We start from the raw sequence: 23,335 nt of genomic DNA on the forward strand, positions 1-23,335 counted from the left end.
CAGAACTTTCCAAGCAGTATCTGAAAATGCAAAGTCTGATATTACAGAAATGGCACACCCTGTTTCTGATTGCTCTTTAAATACAAGTACTTTTCTTTTGTGGTCCTTTAAATATAGACAATTTTAACCTTCCTCATGGATTCCAAAACCTTAACTTCTGAAGTTGACACTTGTCTTATATATAAATTTTGGAAATTAGCTCTGTAGCAGAGCTAATTTCTAATACTTGGATCTCTCACTGGAGCCTGCTGTCCTTTATGATAGTCAATTTTGCCCAGCTTGCCAGTTGTTAGCCTGGTGTCATTGTGTCATAACATCTCCCATGTGCTTCCATCTGTGTAGGGGCAGCAACCTCCAGTATCAAGTCAGCCTCTAGGCAGCAAGTAATCTTGACATTTTGCATGCTGCAGAGTAACTGGTTACCCTAATGTCTTATTCAAAGTTTCTCCAAAATGCTTATATTTTCTTTTCATTAATCTGGGGCTAAATTCAGAAACTTTATATTATGTTTCTCAAAGCACAAATATTTGACAGTAACCCAGTTGTTGAGAACTGGTCATTTTGAGAGACTTTCCAAGACCTTAGTAAATCATGTGGATTTAAGAGGATTTGCTGACATCTGAGATGCGTGCTGATTATAATTAGATTACATCTTCATTTTTCATACACTTTTCATTACTTTTTCTTCTATAACCATTTTTTATGCAAGTGGCACATCTGTTAGTAAGCTATCAAATAGTTGATTTTTCAGAAGAGCTGGAAGTTTATTGCTTAAATGCAGGCTTGTTTTTCTGAATTATTATGTTTCGATCCTAGTGAATTTTCAGTTTCAATCTATGTTTCAATATATTTCTGCATTTTGTTGCAGTTTGGTTATCATTTTTTCAACATGTAGTAGACACTAAAACAAGAAAAGGCTGAATAAAAGAGTGCTTAACATGTATCAAATGTAAACTTTGAGGCTAAATATAGATACAAATTTGCAAATGCATGCATATCAATGGCAATTCTGCTTGCAACTGAAACACTTGTAACAGTATTTTTGGAATCTATCAGGCTGTTTAAAATTATTTTGTGCCAGTCCTGGGGTTACATTTGCATAATTTATAGGCAATTATCCAGAGGTCTTTAAGAAGCTTGCAAACATTACACAGTCTGTAGTCTTTATGAGGCAATGACATCTGTCTTTGTGAGGTACTTGCAACTGTTATCTTTTATAAAATGATACTTGCACATTGTATGGTAAACCAGTAAGAAAGCAGTGGGTGAAATCAATAGTACTAATCTGCAATAAACATCCAGGCATTCAATGTTACTGCCTCATAAGGTTACAATGACTAGTAAGGTGAAAATTTTGGAGTTTCAATGGTCTCCTACTGGAATAATCATTTCAGATTCTGATTCATGTAGGGCTTTTAAAGACCTTACAATGCTGAGAATAAAATGAGCTCATAATGCTATATTTGGAATCATTGCTCCATTTTTGTGGTGGCCCCAAGGAGCTTGCTGTATCTCCCCAGCTGGTGGCTGACCATGACTTCCACTGGGATGCATCAGTAATGGGACTGAATCCTTCCAGCTGACTACTGGTCAATATCACAAGCCACTCCAGTGTGCCAGGGCTAATGCCTTATGCCTTCTACTAGATGGACAAGAGGTGAGTAAAACAGGACAAGAACATGCATAGATGTCAAATATAGGCCATAGTCTACAAGATCACACAGATAGAAGTAGATTTTACAGACACATTTCGACCTTACAGGAAAAAACTTGGGGTAGGAAACTGAATACAAATTTTGCCAGTAAATATCGCTCTGTGTTTCTTTTTTTTTTTTTTTTTTTTTTTTTTGGCCACCCATGCATGCCAGTCCTTTTTTCTAAAATACAGCTCCAAGAAAAACTGACTTTTGAAGTCTTGCTGTGGTTTGGAAATATTACTTTGTTTTCCTGAGTGAAGTAGTGTTTGGACTCTGGTGTCTTTTAGCAGTGTGCAGATTTGTGGGTTTTTTGAGTGTTGTATGAGCTGTTAAGTCTGAGAGGCCCAGTGGCAATGAGGACTTGGACACTTCTTCCTGAGAGCAAATTTTACTTGTACATGTGGGAATGAAGCAGCTTTTCTTCTTTCTTTGGTACTGTCTTCCTAGTGCAACAGACTGATGGTGGAAAGAGTGCAAAACTGTCATGGAGGCAGATCTGATTCAAGGTTATAATGGAATTGGAAGTGTGTGCACCTAATTGTATCCCATTATTTTTGATATTGCTGTCAGCCAGCATTCTTCAGATCCTTCTGCTGAGAACAATTCCAGAATATGATCATTTGTTGTTGTTTCAAAACTAAAACCATTTTCTCAGGTTAGGACTTCTCTTATTTTTGTCCTTATTATGTCCCTATTTCAGCTTCTACTTTTCATTCTCAAAGCACAGAAACAAGGATGTTATTTCCTTATGCTCTTTTCTGAATTTCTTCTTTATTCAAACTTCCTATTCTTATGCTGATTACAATCATCTTACTGTTCATGACATTTGAGGCAGAAGGTGATGTAAGACCATCTGAGTTGACCTGTGAATGAGTCACCACATTGCCTTTTTTTTCAGTCCAGTGGCTTCCAACCTGACTATATCTTCTGTAGTAATACCCAGTCTTGTTGAAAGACAAGATGTACAGAACCAACTGCTGTACTTTTTAACTTTTGCCAGAGGTTAACCACTGTTACTATTAAAAATGTCTGCCTTATTTATGCTTTGAATTTGCCTGGCTTTAGATTCCAGTCATTGTTTTTTGTTATGTCTTTCTCCAGTTTGTTGAAGATACATGTAATTTTTCTTCTTGTGTAGATGCTTGTACATGTTAATCAAATCTACTTTTTGTTCCTTCTTTTAGTAAACTAAACTGATTGATCTACATGTTCTACCAAAAGGCATTTTCTCCTGTCCTCAGATAACTCATGTAATTCTTTTTGCACCATTTTCAGTGCTTTAACATGGTTTGAAAAATAAAAACACCAGAATTAAACAGTATTTTAGTATCTTTCTATTTGTGTTTGCTTATAGGTAAAATTGCCCTGCCTTCTGCCCCCACTTCCTATTACATACCCATCTATATCTACAAAAATTAGATGAATCCATTCTGCCATAGCAGCATGCTGAGAACTAATGTCCACTCTGTCCCTTTAATCTTTTTCAGAAGCTGCTTTTAGGGGAAAATTTGCCTTGGTCCTGGTGTTTAACTTTGCTTCAGATGTGTCAGTGTGTTTTTTGTTCAAATGCACCTAGTTTACTAAGCAGTCCAATCATATAGACCTAAGTAAACTTTGTATGACTTTATTGTCCTCACTGTTTTTCATGTCTCCAGGCTTTGTGTCACTTGCAAAGTGCACTTCAAATGAATATGTATTTCAGACATGGAAATTCCAGTGGCTCCAGGCCGAGTATCAGTTCCTCTAGACTGCACTTACCACAGAATCAGAGAATGGCTGAGCTTGGAAGGGACTTCTGGAGATCAGCTGTCCAATGCCCCTCTCAAGCAGGAACATCTCAAGTAGGGTGCACAGAACCATCTCCAGATAGCTGTCAATATCTTCAAGAATAGAGATTTGACTACCTCATTGGGCAAACTGTGTTAGTGCTCAGTCACACTCACTCTGAAACAGTCTCTCCTGATGTTCAGAGGGAAGCTCCAGTGTTTCAGTTTGTGCCATTGCTTCTGGTCCCTTCACTGGCCACCAGTGAAAGGAGCCTAGTTCTATCTTCTTTGCACCTTCCCTTCAGGTATTTGTACATACTGGTGGGACCTTCCTTGAGCCTTCTCTAGGCTAAATAGCCACAGCACTCTCAGCCTTTCCTTGTAGGGGAGATGCTCCAGTTCCATCATTACCTTCATGGCTCTTTGCTGAACTCTCTCCAGTTTGCCTATGTCTCTCTTGCTTTTATTTAAAATACTTTTTCATGAATAGTTGCTTTTGGGATGCATCATATTGTAATAATGACTACTGTTAACCTTTTTGCTAGAAACTTTACATGGTTATATGTGTATAGAATGAATGTTTGCTATTCAGCCCTTACTTCCATTTCCTTTACTTTGGTGCTCTATACTTACACCTACAGTTATTCTTTTGTAGGAATAGAGTAGGGTTTTGAAAATTTTTGAATGCATGCAGAATCTGTTAACACTTAAAGTGCTGCGTGTTAAACATATGGGAATAAAAGGAAATTAATCCCTTTGTGGAGTGAATTGGATCCAGTTTTGTGTCTTTTGGGGTTTTCTTGCTGTTTAAATCCTCATTTGACTTGTGAATTTTAATGTTTGTGTACTCCAGTGCTCTATTCTACTTGGAAGAATGCTATAGGGCACAAGTTAGAATCCATTTGTATTTATCTAGTCTTAAATTGTCTTGTCCTCTGTGACTTAGGACTTTGAAGATGAAAGAAATTGCTGAGACACAGAATGTATTCCGTAGCAATAGTCAATAGCACTAAACATTTAATTGTTATAATAAAATTTATTTTTCTCAGCCCTTGATAGAACTAACATTCTAAGTCAAATTTTTTATGACCCCTAGACTTGCAGTCAGTGATTGTATGTATACTGCTGCTTCAAATTATTTTAGTTGCAATTGAGTGAAGTATCTTTTCATGCTGTGTGTTCTAAACCAATACATATTGGCTCTGTGATTGTTGCAAGTTGCTGTTTTGGGCAAGTTATCCTCTGTGTAGCTGCCCATGAAGCTCTTTGTTGAGAAATACAGAGGGAAATGTAGCTGAACTTCTGTCTCTTGCCTTCATATGCTCTTGTGTTTGTTAAACTGAAACTGCTGTAAATTCACCATGAAGAAGTGTTTGTTTAGATGAGAAGAAGAAAAGACTAAAGAGCAGCTAAGATGGATATGCAGACTCAGAAGAAAAGTATGACATTGAATTCTATTTCTTTTAATTTTTCTCTCTAGATTCCCTCTGGCCAAAGATTCGTGTTCCCCTGAAAGTTGTTAGGACTGCAGAAAACAAACTTAGCAACCGCTTCTTCCCTTATGATGAGATTGAAACAGAAGCAGTGTTGGCTATTGATGATGATATCATTATGCTAACCTCAGATGAACTCCAGTTTGGCTATGAGGTAAGAGAATTGGTTTTTCCCTGTCTCTTAGGCTGTCCACTTCCACATTTTTGTGTATAAAGTGTATATAAACTGGAGGAAGCACTGCACAGTCTGTTGATTCAGATTGTTGCATCTCTCTTTACCGTAACAGTTCAATGCTGACTGAAATTATTTTACAGATAGTCATTACTTTATTGAAAAACCTGCCAGCTAAGAGGTTTTCAGTAACTGGCACAGGAGTGCCAAGAGACTACAGAAAAAGTTGTAGTGGAAATAGTGCAGTGGAAACAGTCTGAAGACTGAACTGCATTCTTCTTAACAGCTTCAGATAAATCAGAAATGCTAGCCAAGTGAACATGTCTTGATGGACAAGACAAGTTTCAGAGATTAAGTGTTGGGAACAGAGGAGCCCTCTTGAGGACATGCCAAAGTAAGGTGGAGAGCAGTGAAAAGAAGAACCGAAGAATTTCAAGGAGGGGACACATGGATCATGTGCTTGAAATGGCAAAGCTTCAACAGCTGCTGTTGTGATGAGGGAATGGACAGAAAGAAAACATGTCCAAATCAGTTACCCATAGCAGTACAAAGAGGTGACAGTCTTCATAGGTACTTGAATTGTTTGTTAGAAGTACACTTGAAGCAACATTGTTGTCTTCCTTCCAAAATTATGTTTTGAATTAGGTATTTTTTGTCTTCCATTTGTATTTGAGTGTATGACACAGTCCATAATCTAACATTACTGGTTTATGTGTGTATTTAAGACAAAGGTGCTGCATATGTAAACAAATCAGAAACATTAAAAAATTTAATACCATATTTTAAGAAAGCTTTGAATTATTTTGTCACACCTGTACATGCATTATCAACAGCAAAACAACACTGTGCTTCCTGTGTGAGGAATAGTACATGAAGCTGTTACCTAAGTTGAATGAAATTATGAAAACTGCTTCTCTAAGGTGGAGAAAGCTAGTGAAATGTGATAGTTGTCCAATTTTTAGCAATCTCAAGTGCAGTTAATACAAGATGATATTTTTAAAAAATATGTTGGAAGTATTTCTTTAACATATGTACATGTGTGGTAAAATACTGTTCTTTCTCCCTCTTGAGTAAAAGAGACTGTTAGCAAGAAACAAGCTTTTGGACTCCAGAAATGTCTTGTGATGATGTAGGTATGCTGAAGTAATAACAAAGATGTTAAGTAGTGGAGACAGAGGTTTCATCTATCATGTGTGTCTCCAGAAAGGAAATACTTCTCTTGCCAGGTTAGGAGTAGTGGGTTAATACATGAGGTGTGAAAGATGGAGGGAAGAGAAGACAACTGAAGGAAGGGGATTTTGGCTACACAGACCTTCTCTATACTTTGTTGTCTACGCAGAGTGTTTTAAGCACAGTACTGCAGCAGCAGAGCCATCAAGTGCTGGCAGTTCTGCAAGCTGACTTACTTTTGCCTGTGTTGGTGCTTATAACTACGAATTTTGAGTGTGATCTGATGGGATGAAAGACAGCAGATCCACAGTGTGATAATGTGCATGCTGCGTAAATCCTTGCCCCATTTGCAGCTTGATTTTGATTTTCATAAAGCTGTCTCAAATAAAGTGACTAAGAATAAGGAGTGACTTACTAAAGTCACCTAAGTGACTGTGTAAGTAGTTTTGCTAATGGCAGAGCAGGCTTGAAAGGCTTTGAAGTAAAGATTCAAAATGCAGCTGAGTTCCAGCTGTGTCAGCTGGAAGTCTTGCAAAGCAGAACCTTGTTTTTTGTGTGTCTGAGCTGTTAATTTTGACACCCTCAATGGACAATATCTGTAACATCACATATATTGAGTCTAGTCACGGAAAGGTGTTATCCTCATGGAAAACAAAAATAAGGCAAAGAAAATTTGATGTGAATTCCCCTGTAATCAGTGCAAATAGGGGATAATTGGGACCTGCAACTGTTCATCTCCTAGGATTAAGTCCAACAGGTCTAGCAGTTTGGCTGTGCTGGCTCATTTCTTGGCCTTATGGCTATGTTGCAGGGACTATCTGAGTAACAGTCCTTACATTCTGTGTGTCAATGTAACAGCTTGGACATGAGGTTGTTTAGTTTGGCAGACTGGAAACTATTTCTTTTGCAGTTTTTTGCATTTTATTATAAATCCTATTCCTTTTTGATTCTGGGAAGTTAGTTTACTGCGCAGTAACATTGATGGAAAATTAAAGTTCCATATTGAGAAGATAGTTGAGAAAAACCTACGAGTAATTTGAAACCTTATATTTTGAGTTTGGCTTCACCACCCCTACCCCCTCAGTAAATTAAATGAATAGAAATGCCTTTGAATACAGAAGCAGAGCAATTTATTCTAGAAATACACAGTTTTCCCCGTGTAGGGGATGGGTGATGTAACTCCTACTCTCTGGCACAGAAATCAGGGGCTGAAGATTGATCTTTCCTGTCCTTGAGTGTCTGTGACTTGCTTGACAGGCCTGAGCTGGCTCCCAGATGTTTAAATTGTCCTCAGCCTGTGATAATTTATTTATCTGTTTACGTGTGTTACCAGAAAAGTATCTCTCAAACTCTTGACTCATTTGCAGGGGACTCCAGAGGGAACAGTAGCAGCATATAAGGTTACTAGAAAGTTTTCTTTTAAAAGTAGATCTGCTTCTGCTTTGGTCATATGAAGGGCTGGAAACGTGACATTCAGTAATTTTCTTTTCTCTCGTGACATCCTTGAGACTTTGCATTTAAACGTGTGGCAAAACCCCCTCTGTCACACACTTGTCTGACTGTATAGAGCAAGCCTAAAAAAAACCCAGAAAACTTTGATCTCTGTACACTTTCAGCCATAAAAAATTATAGTAACACTCAAAGTGTCAGACATTTTTTACTTGTTAAAAGTGAACTATTATGGTATAGTGATTTATGACCTTGCATAAATCTATTGGAGCAAGCAGAAAAATAGTCCCTGTGTGCTGCTGTGTTAAGGTAGCAGAAGAATACTCGTGACATTCTGACTTTGAAAAAAATAGTTCTGTTAAGCTACATGACTTGGGACACTGGAAAAAAACTATTATGTCTAGATAATTTTTTTTCCCCACTTACTGAATGTTTTTGTTCACAGAGAGAGTATCAGAAAGACCAAAGAAATAGAAGAATAGAAGTATTTAGATTATCATAATCTTAAAAAATTAAAGCAGAACCACTGGCCACCTCTGAAGTGTTTGGTGTTTGGATACAAGACTGAAATCAAACATTGTAGCATTCCCACCTCTGTGTCTCAGCTGGCCTCGAGGCAGATGTCTTAGCATTAAGTAATTTCTTATCACCTAGTTATGCAGCATTTTGTCCTTACAGAGGCAAAATATTTCTATTAGAGCAATAATAGAAATAGTCTAAATGGAGATTATTGTTCTGAGCCTATGTTTTTTGTTCATAAAATGTACAGTTTGGTGCATTGCTAAGTTTGCATTTTTTCTGTTGAAAACTTTTGGACTTCTCTTGGTAGATGATCTTATTCTATCTCAGAATTGTTTTTCAGTGCTTCATCTCAGGCATTCTTTAAAAAAATCTATTCTGTTGAATTGCATATTTTACTAGGCTGAAATTTTCATGAAGTTTGAAATTCTTCATTGCTCATTTTAACTTTAAACGTTTTGTTTTCAGCATTCCTTAGCAGGACAAGTACTATAACACTGATTAACAAAATAATTATTCACTGCTGTCCACATTCAAAGCTCTTCTTCAAATTGGTGATATTTTACAAAATGTGTATGTGCAAAATATCATGCGTCTTTTAATGGACTCTGTGTTTACATTTTGCTTTTTTATTATTATTTTTTTTTTTAGTAAGAGCACAGGCCATTCCTTTGAGGATTAGGGAAGAATTAAGAGTGGATGGGTCTCTGGAAGGCAGAAGGAGTACTGATGGGCTGAGTTTGTTTTCATTTATAGAGAGCAGTCAGTGTTTCATTCTTAAAATGTTGTCATGGCAACTTTAGAAATGCTGACTATTTTTCTGTTCATTAAATTGCTGAAATTACATGTGACTCAATATATTCTACTGAATTTAATGCATAAATGTTTGAGAATGTTTTATAGAAGGAAATTCCCTGTCCTTCTGGCTACGTGGAGAGTTTGCTGTTCTGATGGCACAGCAAATTGCACAGAATAGTTGAGGCTGTGAGGCAGAAAAAGCTCTGGAGACATGAGGCTGGAGGGTGTTTTCGCTATGCTGCTTATGTCATTTGGGAACTCCACTTGGAAACAAAATTACTATCATTTCATTTTGGTTTTTCTTACAAGACTTTTAGTAAAACTACTAAGTCAGAACTTCTATTTGACATTTCATCTGGGAGATGCTTCATCCAAAAATATTTATCTTCAGGGTTGACTAGCAGAGTCTTTGGAATGACTTGTCTGCAAAGATGCATACCTCCCCTTCACTTGGCAACCTATTTTTCCTTGGATGTGTCCCTTAGCAGTATAAAGTCAGGCCATCCTTCTTAGTCTGAGAAAGCTAATAAGATCACTGGCTAAAATGAAATGTATTCATAACAGACTAATAAATTATAGGCAGCCATCAAACGGACAGTAGTACAAAATAGAGTGTAGTATTAGAATCATTACCACTATTTTTATTCTGAAAGCTTCCTTATAAGCAGTAGCTGTATATTTTAATTTTGGCACAAAGCATATGTATGGATTTGGGCAATGAGCTGGATGGAGCCAGTGGAAGTCTTTCCAGAATTACCATTGAATGAGCTAGTAGCGAACATAATGAAAAACCCAAGCTTTTCCAGTGACTTCGAAAGCATTGCTTTTAAAGGGAATCTTTGTTCAAAATACCAAAGATACTTTCTAGATGCATCAAACTGACAATTTTCAGAGGCCAGCAAATTTTTTTACAGGGTAGGGTTGATATTTAGAGTGACACAAGGAAATCTGTATGAGCAATGTGCATTATAGTTAGCTTTTATTTTATGTCATTTGGACTCTTGAAGATGACACCAAGGGCAAAAACTAGAAGGGATATGAATCCAGGGTTCTGTGTTGAGAAGGGACTGCAGTCCCATGGGAAGCAGTAGCTGACTTTAATCTTTCTTTCAGCTGCTGTTAATATGCGTGCCATTTCCTCTACAAGAATTCTTAGCCCAGTACGGTGCAGATCTGTAGTGTTCTGTCAAATCCTTTATTGAGCCTCAGTAGCTTATGTGGTGGTGCCTTCCAACAGCTGAGAGATAGACATTTTAATATTCAGGTTTAAAACTAAATCATTAATTTTTTTGAGTCCTGGAGAGGACTCAATAGGAATAAATTTTTGAGTGTCATACATTTAGTTTTGTGTTCTTTATTGAAGTTTTCTACATCGTGTCAAAATAGATATCTCAAGCCTTCAGTGGCTTGCCTGCCAGAAGTGTGTATTGTTTTAATTAGCTTGTGGCACCAAGTTGTAAGTGTCCTATGAATTCTCTTCCTTCAGTTCCAAGTTATTTCTGCTTTCAAGAGCCCTCTGTGTCGGAGCGTTGTCATATCTAAATACTATCCCAGTACTTATGCCCTAGAACTGTCTAGAAAGATTGATTTCTGGATAAAATAGAAGGCAAGGAGTCAGAAGATCTGGTTCCCATTCTTGTTTCCTGTATGATTTTTGGCAGGTTTCCTCATCTGGACATTTGAAATAATAACTGCTCTCATCATGGGATTCTAAAGCTGTATTAACTGACAGCAATAAAATGTGTTGAGATGTATAGATGAAAAGGTATACAGTAATGTAAAATCACAGAAATGTAGATGCAGAAGCAGTAACTTAGAGCTGATTGTTTTATCATATTTACTTTGACAAAATACTTGCATAGAGTCCTTATAGTCCAGGCCTCCCAACTAAAATGCACTGACACATAAAAAGTGCCCAAAGTGTACTGCTGATAGAGTGACATTTGCTGGATGGTGGTGTACATTTGGCTGTAGGGTTCCCTTGTCTTTTGTACAGACAAAGAGATTGTGAAGGGATCCTTGGGAATTTTTGAGGTTCTTTCTTCTTGTTGTTGATCTTGCATACAAAAATTTTGTTATGTATGCATCTGTTTGTTTATACATTACCAACCTAAACCAGAAACTCTTGTAACCTAACTGTTTCTTAGACTCATTAGAGTCTGTTCTTCCAGTAGACCTAGCAGTTATTTGGATTAAGGAACAAATTTTGAATAATTTGTCTGCAAATAATGCAGACAAACTGTATCAAGCAAACAAATAGCATTCAGACCCCTCTAAATAATTATAATTCTTTCTCCTTTTTCCTCTGATGCAAAAATTGTCCATTATTTAATGTGGCCAGCAGTGTGGAGAACTGGGGTTGTGTTAATGCTGTCCTTCTCCTTGTTCTTGTCTACTGTATTTGATCCTGGAGTCAGCTATAAAATAATGTATGGAGTGACAAGGATGGTATCTTGATTGTATCCAGCTGTCTGGAACAAGTCAAGGGCAAAGCAGCCTTCCATGTAGCCAAGCACCCACTAAAGAATACCAGAAATATTAAAATTTAAGCCAGTTCCTGACAAAGGAAGCGGGTTGGTTAGATCCAAAGCCAGCTGTGAAAGTAGTTAAGTTGTAGTCATATCTACTGACATCAAAAGTTTCATTTTAATCATGCTTGTGTTTAGTTAGAGTTAAAATATTTTTGAAAATTATTTGTGTTTCTCCATAACAATTATTTTAGTATTCCATAAGTAGCCTTTAGCTCTGAGACATGGCTTCTCTGAGTTCTAGGGTCCTTCCACAGCAAGCTTGTTCTTTTTTGTACTTCTTCCTGACAATTTTTGTTCCAAGAATGTGGACTTAGAAGAATTTCAGTGATCTTTGCCCCACTGAAACTCTAATCTTCCAAAGCAGATGTGTTGCATTTGCTTTCTGTGCAGGCCTGGTTAACAGCATGTCATGTTTTTTTTTTCTCCTCAGGTCTGGCGTGAGTTCCCTGACAGGTTGGTTGGATATCCAGGCCGCCTGCATCTTTGGGACCATGAGATGAACAAATGGAAATATGAATCAGAATGGACCAATGAAGTCTCAATGGTGCTCACTGGGGCAGCCTTTTATCACAAGGTAATGTACAACTTGCACTGTACTAATGTACAATGTGTACCTTAAAAAAGATCTCTATGTCATTGCTCCGTGACTTTTTGTGGTGCTATGATTATGTTCTTTAGAGCAGTTGGAGAACTGATTGCAAACTTTTCCTAGACCTCTTTCAGTTACTTTGAAAACCACTGATTTGCCTCTGCCAATGAAATAAAATCATTGCTTACTTTTATGAACTTACAAAACTCCTTCTAGTTTTTTCCTTCTGGAAAGTACATAGCAAATTTTGCAGGGAATGTAGCTTTGTAGCTGGCAGGTTCAAAAAAGAAAACCAATTTTAACAAAATTTGTGTGGTGGTCAGGAAAGGAATAATTATGCAGTTTAGCAACCAAAAATTATTTTCTATCTGCTGAAGTAGTTCTTGTCTGAAGGCACTATCACTTAGCTGCCTGCCATTCCATGACTGAAATATTTAGTGTTGCAGTTACTGTATCTATATTTAAAATTATCTTCTTTCTCTCTCTCTCTTCTCTGCAGTATTTCAACTACCTTTACACCTATAAAATGCCTGGAGACATCAAGAATTGGGTGGATGCTCATATGAATTGTGAAGATATTGCCATGAATTTTCTAGTAGCAAATGTCACTGGCAAATCAGTCATTAAGGTGGGGCTTTTCTGCTGTTTATGTTTACAAAATCAAAAAACATGAGATACATACTTAAATTTATTCAGTAGGCTTCAATATGTTACTTAATCCTCCTTTTTCTGTCATTTTCCAGTATGGTATCTTGGTCTCCTTCCATGATAGGAAAGCCCTCCTAATAAAATTTTTATATTAACTGAGAAGAGAAAATTGTTTTTTACCAGTTGTTTCTGGTGGCTATTTTAACCATCTAGATGAGCTATAAAAAAGATAATTTAAGTGACAGCTGTACTTGTGTGTGTGTATATGTAAATGCCCACATACATATATTTTAACTATTTGAGATCGCTAGAGGAAAGAAATTGCCAACTGTCCACAGCTCACTCTATCATGGCCTGACAACAGCTGATTTATAGGAATGTTAATTGCAAGAACATTAATTGCAAGATCAGCTTTAAATGAACTTTTTATCCCTGAATTAATTTCCTGACATGTTTCGACACGTTTTCAGGTTTAGACATTCACTCCGTACATTCATTTCAAAGCGTGTCAACTTGGAATGAGATTTAGAGGCCACCAGGCATTACTTCAATTAGCAGGGCCCGTTCTCCCATCTGTCCATCAGCATCTACTGGGACTGGTGGCTGCATTTCCTAGAAAAGCCTTTAGAGGATAAAGTATGTGCTTTTGCTGAAAAAGTTTTTGAGCTGTATGAGGGCACAGCAGAGCAATTTGGCACCTCTGTGCGATTCGGAGAGTCTTGCAGGGTTTGCCAGTCAGCTCTTAACTGGAGAGAGCGAAAGAGCGCCTGTTGGATTAACGTTCCGGTGAAGTATGGGAAGCTATATTTCATCGCTGTTATGGCTGCAAGAACAAATGGTGTTTATACAGGGACCTTGGCAGTGAGAAAACAGTCATTAAACAGGAATTAAGGAGCTTGTCATCGCCACTTCTTTTCGGTTACAGAAGGAAAAAACCCTCTGAGCCGTTTTTATTGGGCCCCTGTGAATTTTGCAGACAGCCGGGCCAGATGGAGCTGAATGGAGGAGCAGAGTGACTTTTTTTTTTTTGTACACCCCCTCTTTTTGAGGCAGCTCAGCTTACACTGTAGGCATGTGCAGAGGTATTGCACTGCTCTCTGTGCAAGGAGATTAATGTCCCTTCTGTTGATATTTGATAATATCTGGCGTGCCTTTCTGCAGGTGACCCCACGAAAGAAGTTCAAATGTCCAGAATGCACAGCAATTGATGGGTTATCACTGGACCAGACACACATGGTGGAAAGGTGAGTGACCATTCTTTATTTCTCTGATTGCCTTGTTCTGATCCCTCAAATCTTATCCTGTGTCTCATTAAATTAGGATCAAAAGTGTTTTTATAAACTACTGATTTTGAAAAAATGTTACATGGATTTGATCAGCATAAGTCATTCCTACAATGGGTGATGTGTCACTGAAAAGTAGAATACTACAAAAAAAGGACTTTAGAGGGGTACAATTTTTAGCAGCTTTGCTCTAAAGATTATAGGACACATATATGAAGTTCAGGTTCTTGGTTGGCTGTACTGTCAGCAATACCATATTTCTGTTTGCTGTAGAATATCCACTGTACTAAGTATTTTTTTTTAAACCAGACAATTGGTAGCTTACCAAAGAGCAGAAAGGATATAAGTTATTAATAAAATCATTTGAAATTATATTTGTACACTGTCTTCTCTCCAAGAATTGTGAAGCACATTCACAATCCTTGTGCTTCACAACTGGGATTGTGAATGTGCTTCACAATCCTTGGAGAGAAGTGAAGGGCACTTGCTGCACAATTCCATGTTCCATTTTTTCACAATGGCAGCATTATTACATTTTTCTGAAAATTTAGTTTTGAAATGAAGTATGCATTTGGAAAGGCAGTGAATGCTTAGAGTGAAATACTGAAGGTTTATGAGATTTGCATTCCCTGTTTTACAGTTAAAGGGCTTTCCAGCCTTGACCAAGGCACTAGACTTGTCTCTGCCTTGGGTTTTGAATGAGTGAAATAAGAGAAAGTTTCTTCATTTTGCAAAGCTGTTCAACACCCATGATTGAAATGGGCTATCTGATGATAAATGTACATACTAGTTATTAGGTGGAATTAACCTGAGATCTGAGACAGATAAAGGCATCTCACTTTAGGCTTCTTAGGCTGTTGCATCTCTCCTGCAAATTTGGGGAAAAATTATTTGCCACCATAGAATGGATGGGGTAGTTAAGCAGAGGGAAGAAGTCACGAGAAGAAACAGACAGTTGGATTTGATGATCTTAAAGGTCTCTTCCAACATTGATGATTCTATGATTGTAAGATGTGACCAACCAAAAAAAAATCTGACCTGCATTTAAAATAGGCCATTTCAGATTTTCATGGGGAGTTATAACATGGTTTTCTTATTAGTTATCATTTCAACAGTGAGCTTTTTTCTGTCTTTCTCTGCAGAACTCAGAAAATTTAAAGTGTTCTATGGGCTTTAATAAGATTGGATTTAAAAGGGAGTATGCAACTCAGAAGTAAAACATACCCCATTAAGATAGTAAAAATTACTCTGCAGGAAAATACTTGAGAAAGGGGTGGGAAGTTTTGTAGATTTTAAATGTTGACTGAAAGGGAAGCACAAGAGTTTTCCCCATATCTAGCAATTCTGACCTGGCTTTCAGGATGGACTACCCAAAGCCAGTTAAGCTTTCCTATGGTCAAAGTAATAGCACTACAACACCACGTGGGAGTTTTAGTTATGAACTAGGTTCTCATTAAGGCAAATGCTATAAAAACAGAAGATTTAAAAGTGCTCTTTGCCTTGAAGTGCGTTATGATGCTAGGTAAAGGTCATGTTTCCATGTCTATAGCAGTTCTTGTATCCTCACAGTAAAGTGTCATTGACAGTTTATTGAGAACATGTTTAAACTGTTGTTTTGCTTGTCTTGAAATTTTGAAAAGTGGAGAATACTGGGTTATGGGAAGTGTTAGAAGTATGCAAATCCACATATTTTTATTTGCCCAGACAAAGAAGTACATGCTGAGATAGAGTCTGAGTGTGGAGAATCTGGAGAGCTGTACAGTTTAGGTATATTCAGACTTGATTTTGAAAATCCTTAATATCATGCTGAAACTGCTTGCTACACCTAATGCCTTCTTGCCTTGTGTTATCATCTACCTAAATATAAGGGAGTTATTTGAGAATCTGAAAAGGTTTATTTTTTAAATCTTCTAAACTAGATATTAATTTAAAGTGGATAATAAATGGTAACAACTCCTAGAGCAAATTTTCCTAACTTAGCAGTGAGTAAGGCTCTCATGTCTGTCTAGCTATCTGTCTGTCTATCTATTCACTAACACTTTTCAGGGTCAGGAGAGAAGCTAAATGGAAAGAAGTATATGCATCAGGGAATTCTTGTCATTTTAAAAGAATAACTTTGTACTGATAACTTTACAGTGTTGGGAATCAAGAACAATACCTGAGATGTCAGGCAAAGAGCCATTATCAGCTTTACTTGCAGCTTCCCCAAGTGCCTGACTCCTTGCTTTTTAGCATTCAGAAATAACAAACAGGTAGTCTGAGCTAATTACTTGCCCGGATATCCAGGGATCAACCTACTGTTTGTGAAACAAACAGTTTATCAGGGTTGTCACGTGCATGCACTACAGTTAGTGTTAGGTTTCTGGTTCAGAAATAGCAGAGAGATGCCCAGCAACTGCCTGTTGGTTTTGTAAATGGAGAAGGTTTGAGAAGTCAATTGTGGAGATCTATCCAGGAAAGATATGTAACTAATTGGTTTTGTTGGGCATTTTAACTCGTTCAGTAGAGACAAAGGAGGAAGAGGGTACAGTTGAACTCTGTCTCTTATTAAGAAATTTTATTCTTTTAGCTATACACTGAATCATGGGAAAGCAAACTCTGCTATTCTTCGTGCTGCATAATTTATTTGAGATAAATAGAAGACTTTAGTCCCCAGGGTTATTGAACTCCATCATTAAAATACATTAACTGAAGAAAGCTTTGAACCAAGAATTCCCTTCATGTCCTACGAGGTTAGCCTTTACATCAGGTCACAGAAGAAGCTGCAGGAAGGTCTTCTAATCCCTGTATTTACAGGTATTTAAGGAGCAACAAGTTTGCTGCCTTTAGCATCTTTGGCTCTCAAAATGGAGAGCTCTGTAAAATGCAATCTAGAGGGCAAGTGCCAGTGCAGTAAATATAGCAAAGGGCTGAGCTGCTTCTGCAGCCACAAGAACAGCAGTGTTTTTTTTAGGACATGTGAGTATTTGTCAGAGTCAAAATAGGAAACCATTTCCTTGAGAGGCAAACTGCCCAGGCCACAGTTAGCCAAAGGCTGCAGGTACAGGGCTACCCTGCCAAAAAGTTATTTGGATTATACCAGTGAGCAACCTGATTAAGAGAGACCTTAACAAACACCAAGTTCATCCAGGAGCAATGGGGCTGTCAGTTTCTGAGTTCACACAATCTTAATGTCTTAATGAGCTGAGCACGGCTGCACATTGTCGGCAAAGAAGCAAGGAAAAAAAATAATTCTTGGTAGCAAAAATGCCTCTATTACTTTAAATGTGCAAAACCATTGACACAACTAAGACAAACACCTTCCCTCCATATTGAGATGACATTGCATTCTCTTAGCTACCTAGCTTTCAGTGTTTAATGTTCTAGATATCCTTTCTGGTTTATATTGTCCAAAAGTGTCAAGGACTTCGGAATTCAAGTGATTTAGTTCAGTGCCAGAGGTGAAATTTTTGGAAAGTGTCTTTCTTTCAAACACATTTTGTGGCTTGTGCATGACATTTCTTTCCTTTAAAAAAGCCTGTTTCTGATCTTTGAATTTGATATTTGTTTGTGGAGGCCTGAGTTCTGCTTCAGCCAGAGTGTTTAGAACACAGTAATACTTCCATTTTCAATTTTTACCATTTATTTAACAATGAAATGGTTTCTTGGTGATTAAAGATATTGTACTTGCAGGCTTAAATGAATTTGTGACCAAAATAAGTTTGGCTGTAGAAGGATCCCATTTTGATATTTTGTCATAAGACCTCACTTTTGATTTGAAAGTATAACCTCTGAAGAGGAGAGGTCGATTTTGTCTGCCCTATCCATTTAGTTCTGTCTTTTGCTCTGAGGGTGCCACTTAGTTCTGGTTGTGACAATGGCTGGTCTGATGTGGACACCTGCCCACCAGGCAGTAGGCTGAGATAACTAATTCATTTCACACCAGCCACCAAGCAGCTGTTACATTACAATGTCTTTCAGTCATTACTGGCAAAGGCAGGATTTGAACCAGTAGACTAAAAGTATTCTTGTGTTCCAGAAACCAGTGAAGGCCAGCAGCTGTGCAAACTTCTCACATGCACATCTCCCAGTGCATCTACCTCCTTGCCTATGAAGTTTTTGGGTTTCCTGCCATGAGGCTTCTCCAATACACATCATGGATTAGTTAACCACATTTCTTACAAATAACAGATTATTTGAAAGTCTGACTTTGGCTAAAAATCAGTTGTGTTTAAGATACCTCACGGTGGGCATCTGATGGAAGAAACAGAAACTGCGTAATGTTCCTGGAGATAACACTAAGATCCTGCTGTCTGCAGGACCCACTGCAACCTTTCAGTGCCTGAGGTTCAAATCTCATTCTATTGTTGGCTCACCTCATTATTGCAGATATTGAACAGCTACCTGGGTCTTCACTTCAGTCCTCACGGGTGGCTCCTTTGCTATGTCAGATCTGTGCTACACTGGAGCAGATAGTGCTTGTCACAGGACTAGAGGTTGTGTCCCACTGTAGATGATATTCTCTTACACTCTGAATTCCTTTTCCCTTTGTTTGTGGTCCCAATGATTTGAATCTGAAGATATGAAGGAGGTATGATGTAGGACAAAGTGTGAGAGGATGGGAAGGTAGCAGAAAGTAAAGCGTCTGTATTTACCTATATAAATATTTTATTCAAGTATCACTTCATATGAAGTAGTTTTCTGACACTTTTCTCAGGGCAGAAAATGGTCTGAATTACGACCATTATAGCTTGAAACAGCTATGTGGTTGAGGAAATAATTTTGAAAACTGCTCTTGCTGTCCTGTCTACTTCAAAAGAGTGTTTGGGGCAGTGTTGAACAGTCCCCATCATAGAACTGTCACACTCAGTTGGTGTGATTGACCTGGTCCTGATGAGGAAAATTATCCTGGAGCCATAGTGACCCCCTAACCCTTCAAAGGGGTCGGGAGAGGGAGCAGTGGTTGGAGAGCGAGAGACCTGCTCTGTGACTGCCTGCAGCACATCAGTCTCTGCAGCTGAGTCAAAGTGCTCATTTCTTTCTTTGTTTTCTCTTTTGAATGGCAAAAGAAATGTCACCTGTTTTCTGTAGCTCTCTGTTATGTGTAGGTTACTGTTGTCATGATTCTTGGTATCTGAATCCCTTAAAAGCTGTTTGATGTAGCAAGCAGCTAATGTTAGCTGAGCATTGACTGGGGTGAAATGAGCCAGGTTTTCTCTGCCTTGTTTCCACAGGTACAGTGCCCTTCAGTGAAAGAGTCAAAGGAGCAATGTAACGGTTAAACATCTGCTTGCTTGTTTTTTGGAGAACATGGCTTTGCCTTTCCACATTACTGACACCTGAGATTATTAAAACTGAGAGTCATCAGTGGTCCAGTTTTTTGCTAATGTGATGTCCTCTTGCTCAATATATCTTTATTTAGACAAGGAAAATAAGTTAATTTGTTTCATTTTATACTTTTAATTCAGCTTCACCTTTAAGTTACAGTACAAATTTAAGTTACAGTACGATCAGCTCTGCCTATTCTCTGAGGCATGTTTATTTTTTGTGGGAAAAGATAGAGCTTCTGAAGAAGCCTGAAAAAAGACAGACTTTTTTTTTTTTAGAACTCTGTTTTCACAAAGCCTTGGTTTTTGCAAAACCTTCGTTATAAAGGAAATTGACCCAACAGTGGCCCTTTAAGAGACATGTTGGCAGTTAATCTGTTCTGGTTTACAGCATGTACATTGCTTTAAGAATGACTGGAATTCTAGGGGGAGGGAGAAGGGAAGCTTTGACCTCCATGTGCACATGTGCTGCTGCCAGCATCCCCTTGCTCTTCTGTGTGATTAAATGGATAAATCAAAGAACACCAGCTTCTTTTCTGTTCTCTCTGCAGTGAAGCTCTCTTTTTATTTATTAGTAGCCAGCATGGCTGAAATACTTCCAAGTGCAAGAGGGAAGGTTTCTACCAGTAATTTTGGTGTGGGAGTTGCTAGCCAGCCCAGTTGTTTGAGTTCTTAATTACACTGCTTTCCTTTTCACCAGGTCTGAATGCATCAATAAGTTTGCCTCTGTCTTTGGGACCATGCCTCTCAAAGTGGTGGAGCATCGTGCTGATCCCGTCCTGTACAAAGATGACTTTCCTGAGAAACTGAAGAGTTTTCCCAATATTGGCAGCTTGTAAAGAGTGAGACAAACCTCAGAGAGGAAAACAACAACTGAAAAGGTGCTATGAGGAATATAAGGCCCTGAAGACAAAACTTGCAAGAGAGTGGGTTGCATCTGAGGGGGATGGAAATTAATACTATCTTTCTTTTACATTGCACAAAGTTGTAATTGTGATCTGAACAATTGCTTCTCTATTGCTCACAGAGAATCAAATCTATTTGTGTGTTCTCCAAAGAATGTCATCAAATCTATTTGTGGGTTCTCCAAAGAATGTTAAACACACACTTTTGTCCAAAGGAGGCTGTGCACCTGGAAGAATAAAACAGGGTCTTGCTCTCTTTGGTCTGACTGGCATGACTGACCTCTTCTATCAAATGTGCTGCAGGCTCTCTGATTAGTGAGCATCCATCCATTCAAAGCAACTGTCTGCAATGTTCTCTTCTGGAAGGAGTTTATTTCCTGTGTGGCTGGTGGACTTCTGTCTTTTGAGCTTTAACTGTTGTCTTAAGTAACTGTGTAACAAATATTTTCTTCTGTAATATGAGACAAATGTTTATTTTTTTACAACATCACAAACAAAAATCTGTCTGTTTTCATCTAGTTTAAAGAGCAAAGCATTTTGTCTTACTGAAATTATTTTGATGGAGATGGAGACACAGCAACCAGGAGGATACTCTCCTTCAAAGCAGAGACCTGCAGGAAAGAACTGCAATTGCTGCACTTCCTGTGTAAATCTCAGATTTTCTGCTGCACTCATGCAAAAGACTCTGACTCTATATCAGTACTAGCTGTATTATACAGAAAATGATTTGTCTTTAGTCGTCTTAAATTTTATATTTTCGTTATCAAACCAGCAATCAGGTTACAGTTTTACATTGTAGCCATCAATAGGGATGAAGTATGAAATATGTTTTTCATGCCTGAATCCTGCTTAGCAAGCAGTGTACTAATTTGTAAAACACCTATATTTGCAGAAACTCCCAGTTCCAGCTTCAATGTATAGGCACATGTATGTGTAAGACACAGTTAATGCACACTTACAAACTCCATTTGGTAAGTTACCATTGTTGGAAAAACTATTGTGTCTTTGCTTGTAATTTAAGGAACCTGTTGCCACAGGCTGAAACATATAGCTTAGGAAGTCTTTGAGAGAAGGTATACATTTCTTAGATGCATTTGAATTGTTTCTCTATACTGAAATGAACCTGAATGAAAAAATGAAATGCAACAAAATTAGAAATAAAGTTGCCTGGTCTGTTACTCTTGCCCTTCAGTATTAATGTAGGTCCTAAGTTGGGCTGAGAAAACAATCTCTTTTCTAGCTCCACTGATGAAATGTTTGTTACTAGATAAGTGGGATTTCACTGTCTTTTGAAACTGCTGTTGCTGCTGGTTACAGACACATCCTACTTGATGGGCTGTTTTTCTGTTACAGTGTAAGCAACCTTATTCCTCAGATTTGCCAAACCCCAAACAATAGGACAAGTGTTAGACATCATGGTTCACCCCCTCTCCTAAGCTGGATACGCAGCAATGACAGAAACCAAATGAAAGTCAGGCTAGAAACAGGAAACATCTGCTCCTATTTGTCTCACCCCCACTAAGACTTATCTTATTGCCCAATGCAGTGGATGTGCTGTGAATGAAAATCATACTGGAACAATAGCTTTGAGGGGATGCTTCACTTCATAACCTCCCTGGGATGTGCCTGTAAACTGTATCATCTGACTCTTTGGGAGTGTTTAATTACTAGTAAATGTTTTTTGCTGCACTCTGTTTCATTCCTGAGTTGCTATGGGAGCTAAAAGGATAGCTGTTGCAGTGACAACTGCTGTCTGCACAGTGACTATCATGAGAGAGAGAGGAGGGGTTGTTACTCATTATTTCTCCTTTGTAGCCTTTCAGGTTTATTAACATGAACCTTCTTATTGAATCATCCTGTTGATTTATGTGCTGGTACTTGAGCACCAGGAGATACCAGAATAATTCCCTTGAGAAGTTTGTTTTAAAAGAGTAGCTGTGACAGTGCAGTAGTCACTTCAGTTTTAGCTGCCCTTTTGGAGCTGATCTCAGCTTGGCAGGCCCTAGCAGTTTCACTGAGTTATAACACCTTCCTTACAGAGCTGTGAAGCTGCTGTAGATTCCTTGATTCTTTCTCAGGAAGCCAGTAAAACGTTTGTTTTGCTCAGAGTCTTAAAAGACACTGAGGATTTGAAATAGTTGGTTGAGTATTTTTAGGTGTAGACAGCCAAACCAGTCCTGCTAAGCTGAGCTATAATCTCCAGTCAGTAAAAAGGTAACAGGTCCTTGTGTCTGCATCCAGGAGCATCTGAGTAGTTTCCTCTTGCACAAAATGCCCAGTGACCCCTAACAATCATGTTTTATCCTTTGGCCTTTTACAGTTGCTTTTACAGGGCTAGCTCATTTACAACCCCATTTGTCTCTGTTTAGTGCCATGAAGAAAATTGGTCAATTGACCATAAAGAAAAATGGTAAAATTGCCTACTTGCTTGCTATTGTGATGTTCTTGATACAAATTCTGTAAAGGTAAGATGTAATTGTGTGTCTGATTTGGAATGGGGTTTTTGTCAATCTTTAAATTAAGATAATTTTAAACTTTCCATTGTATATATGATATCCAAAAAAAGCTTAATAATTGTATATTAAAAATTAAACCACATGAGTGTTTATTGTATTTCACTTTTGGAGTGGCACAAGGAAGCATGAATCAACTCAGAAGGGAGAATTTCAGTGACAAGCTCTTTTACTATATGAATCTATGCTAGACTTGAATATCCACAATGCACTTTGGGAAGATCTGTCAATATTTTGTCTTTTCATAACTGGAGTTTGATAGTTGTCTTGAAAACAGAAGTTTGGTCTGCATGAATTCGTCCCAATCACCTTTTGGGGAGAGTAGTTGCTACTCTAATTTTCTGCCAAGATTTGACAATAGCATTTGTCCTGGAGAAATATGGAACAGATTTTTTTTTCTTTTTTGCAAAGTGATACAGCAGATGTTAAATAACTGTGCTTTTGAGAAGAGATCTTCAGCTGAGTCGCTGAGATTGTGGTATCCAATGTGATGGCA

At 38.0% G+C, this 23,335-nt stretch overlaps 1 protein-coding gene across 2 annotated transcripts in view; it reads left to right on the forward strand.

Moving 5' to 3' along the window:
- EXT2 (exostosin glycosyltransferase 2) overlaps positions 1-22,924 on the forward strand; it is a 73,573-nt gene extending 50,649 nt beyond the window's left edge. For both annotated transcript variants that reach the window (XM_056492793.1, XM_056492794.1), the window contains exons 11-15: positions 4,944-5,110; positions 12,026-12,169; positions 12,684-12,812; positions 13,994-14,076; positions 20,122-22,924. In XM_056492793.1, the coding sequence (XP_056348768.1) occupies positions 4,944-5,110; positions 12,026-12,169; positions 12,684-12,812; positions 13,994-14,076; positions 20,122-20,260 (662 nt within the window). In that variant the 3' untranslated portion in view covers positions 20,261-22,924. The remainder of the gene's footprint in view (positions 1-4,943; positions 5,111-12,025; positions 12,170-12,683; positions 12,813-13,993; positions 14,077-20,121) is intronic.
- The last annotated feature ends 411 nt before the right edge of the window (positions 22,925-23,335 follow it).

Source organism: Oenanthe melanoleuca, chromosome 5 (assembly GCF_029582105.1).
Source record: "Oenanthe melanoleuca isolate GR-GAL-2019-014 chromosome 5, OMel1.0, whole genome shotgun sequence".
Classification (NCBI taxonomy): Eukaryota; Metazoa; Chordata; class Aves; order Passeriformes; family Muscicapidae; genus Oenanthe; species Oenanthe melanoleuca.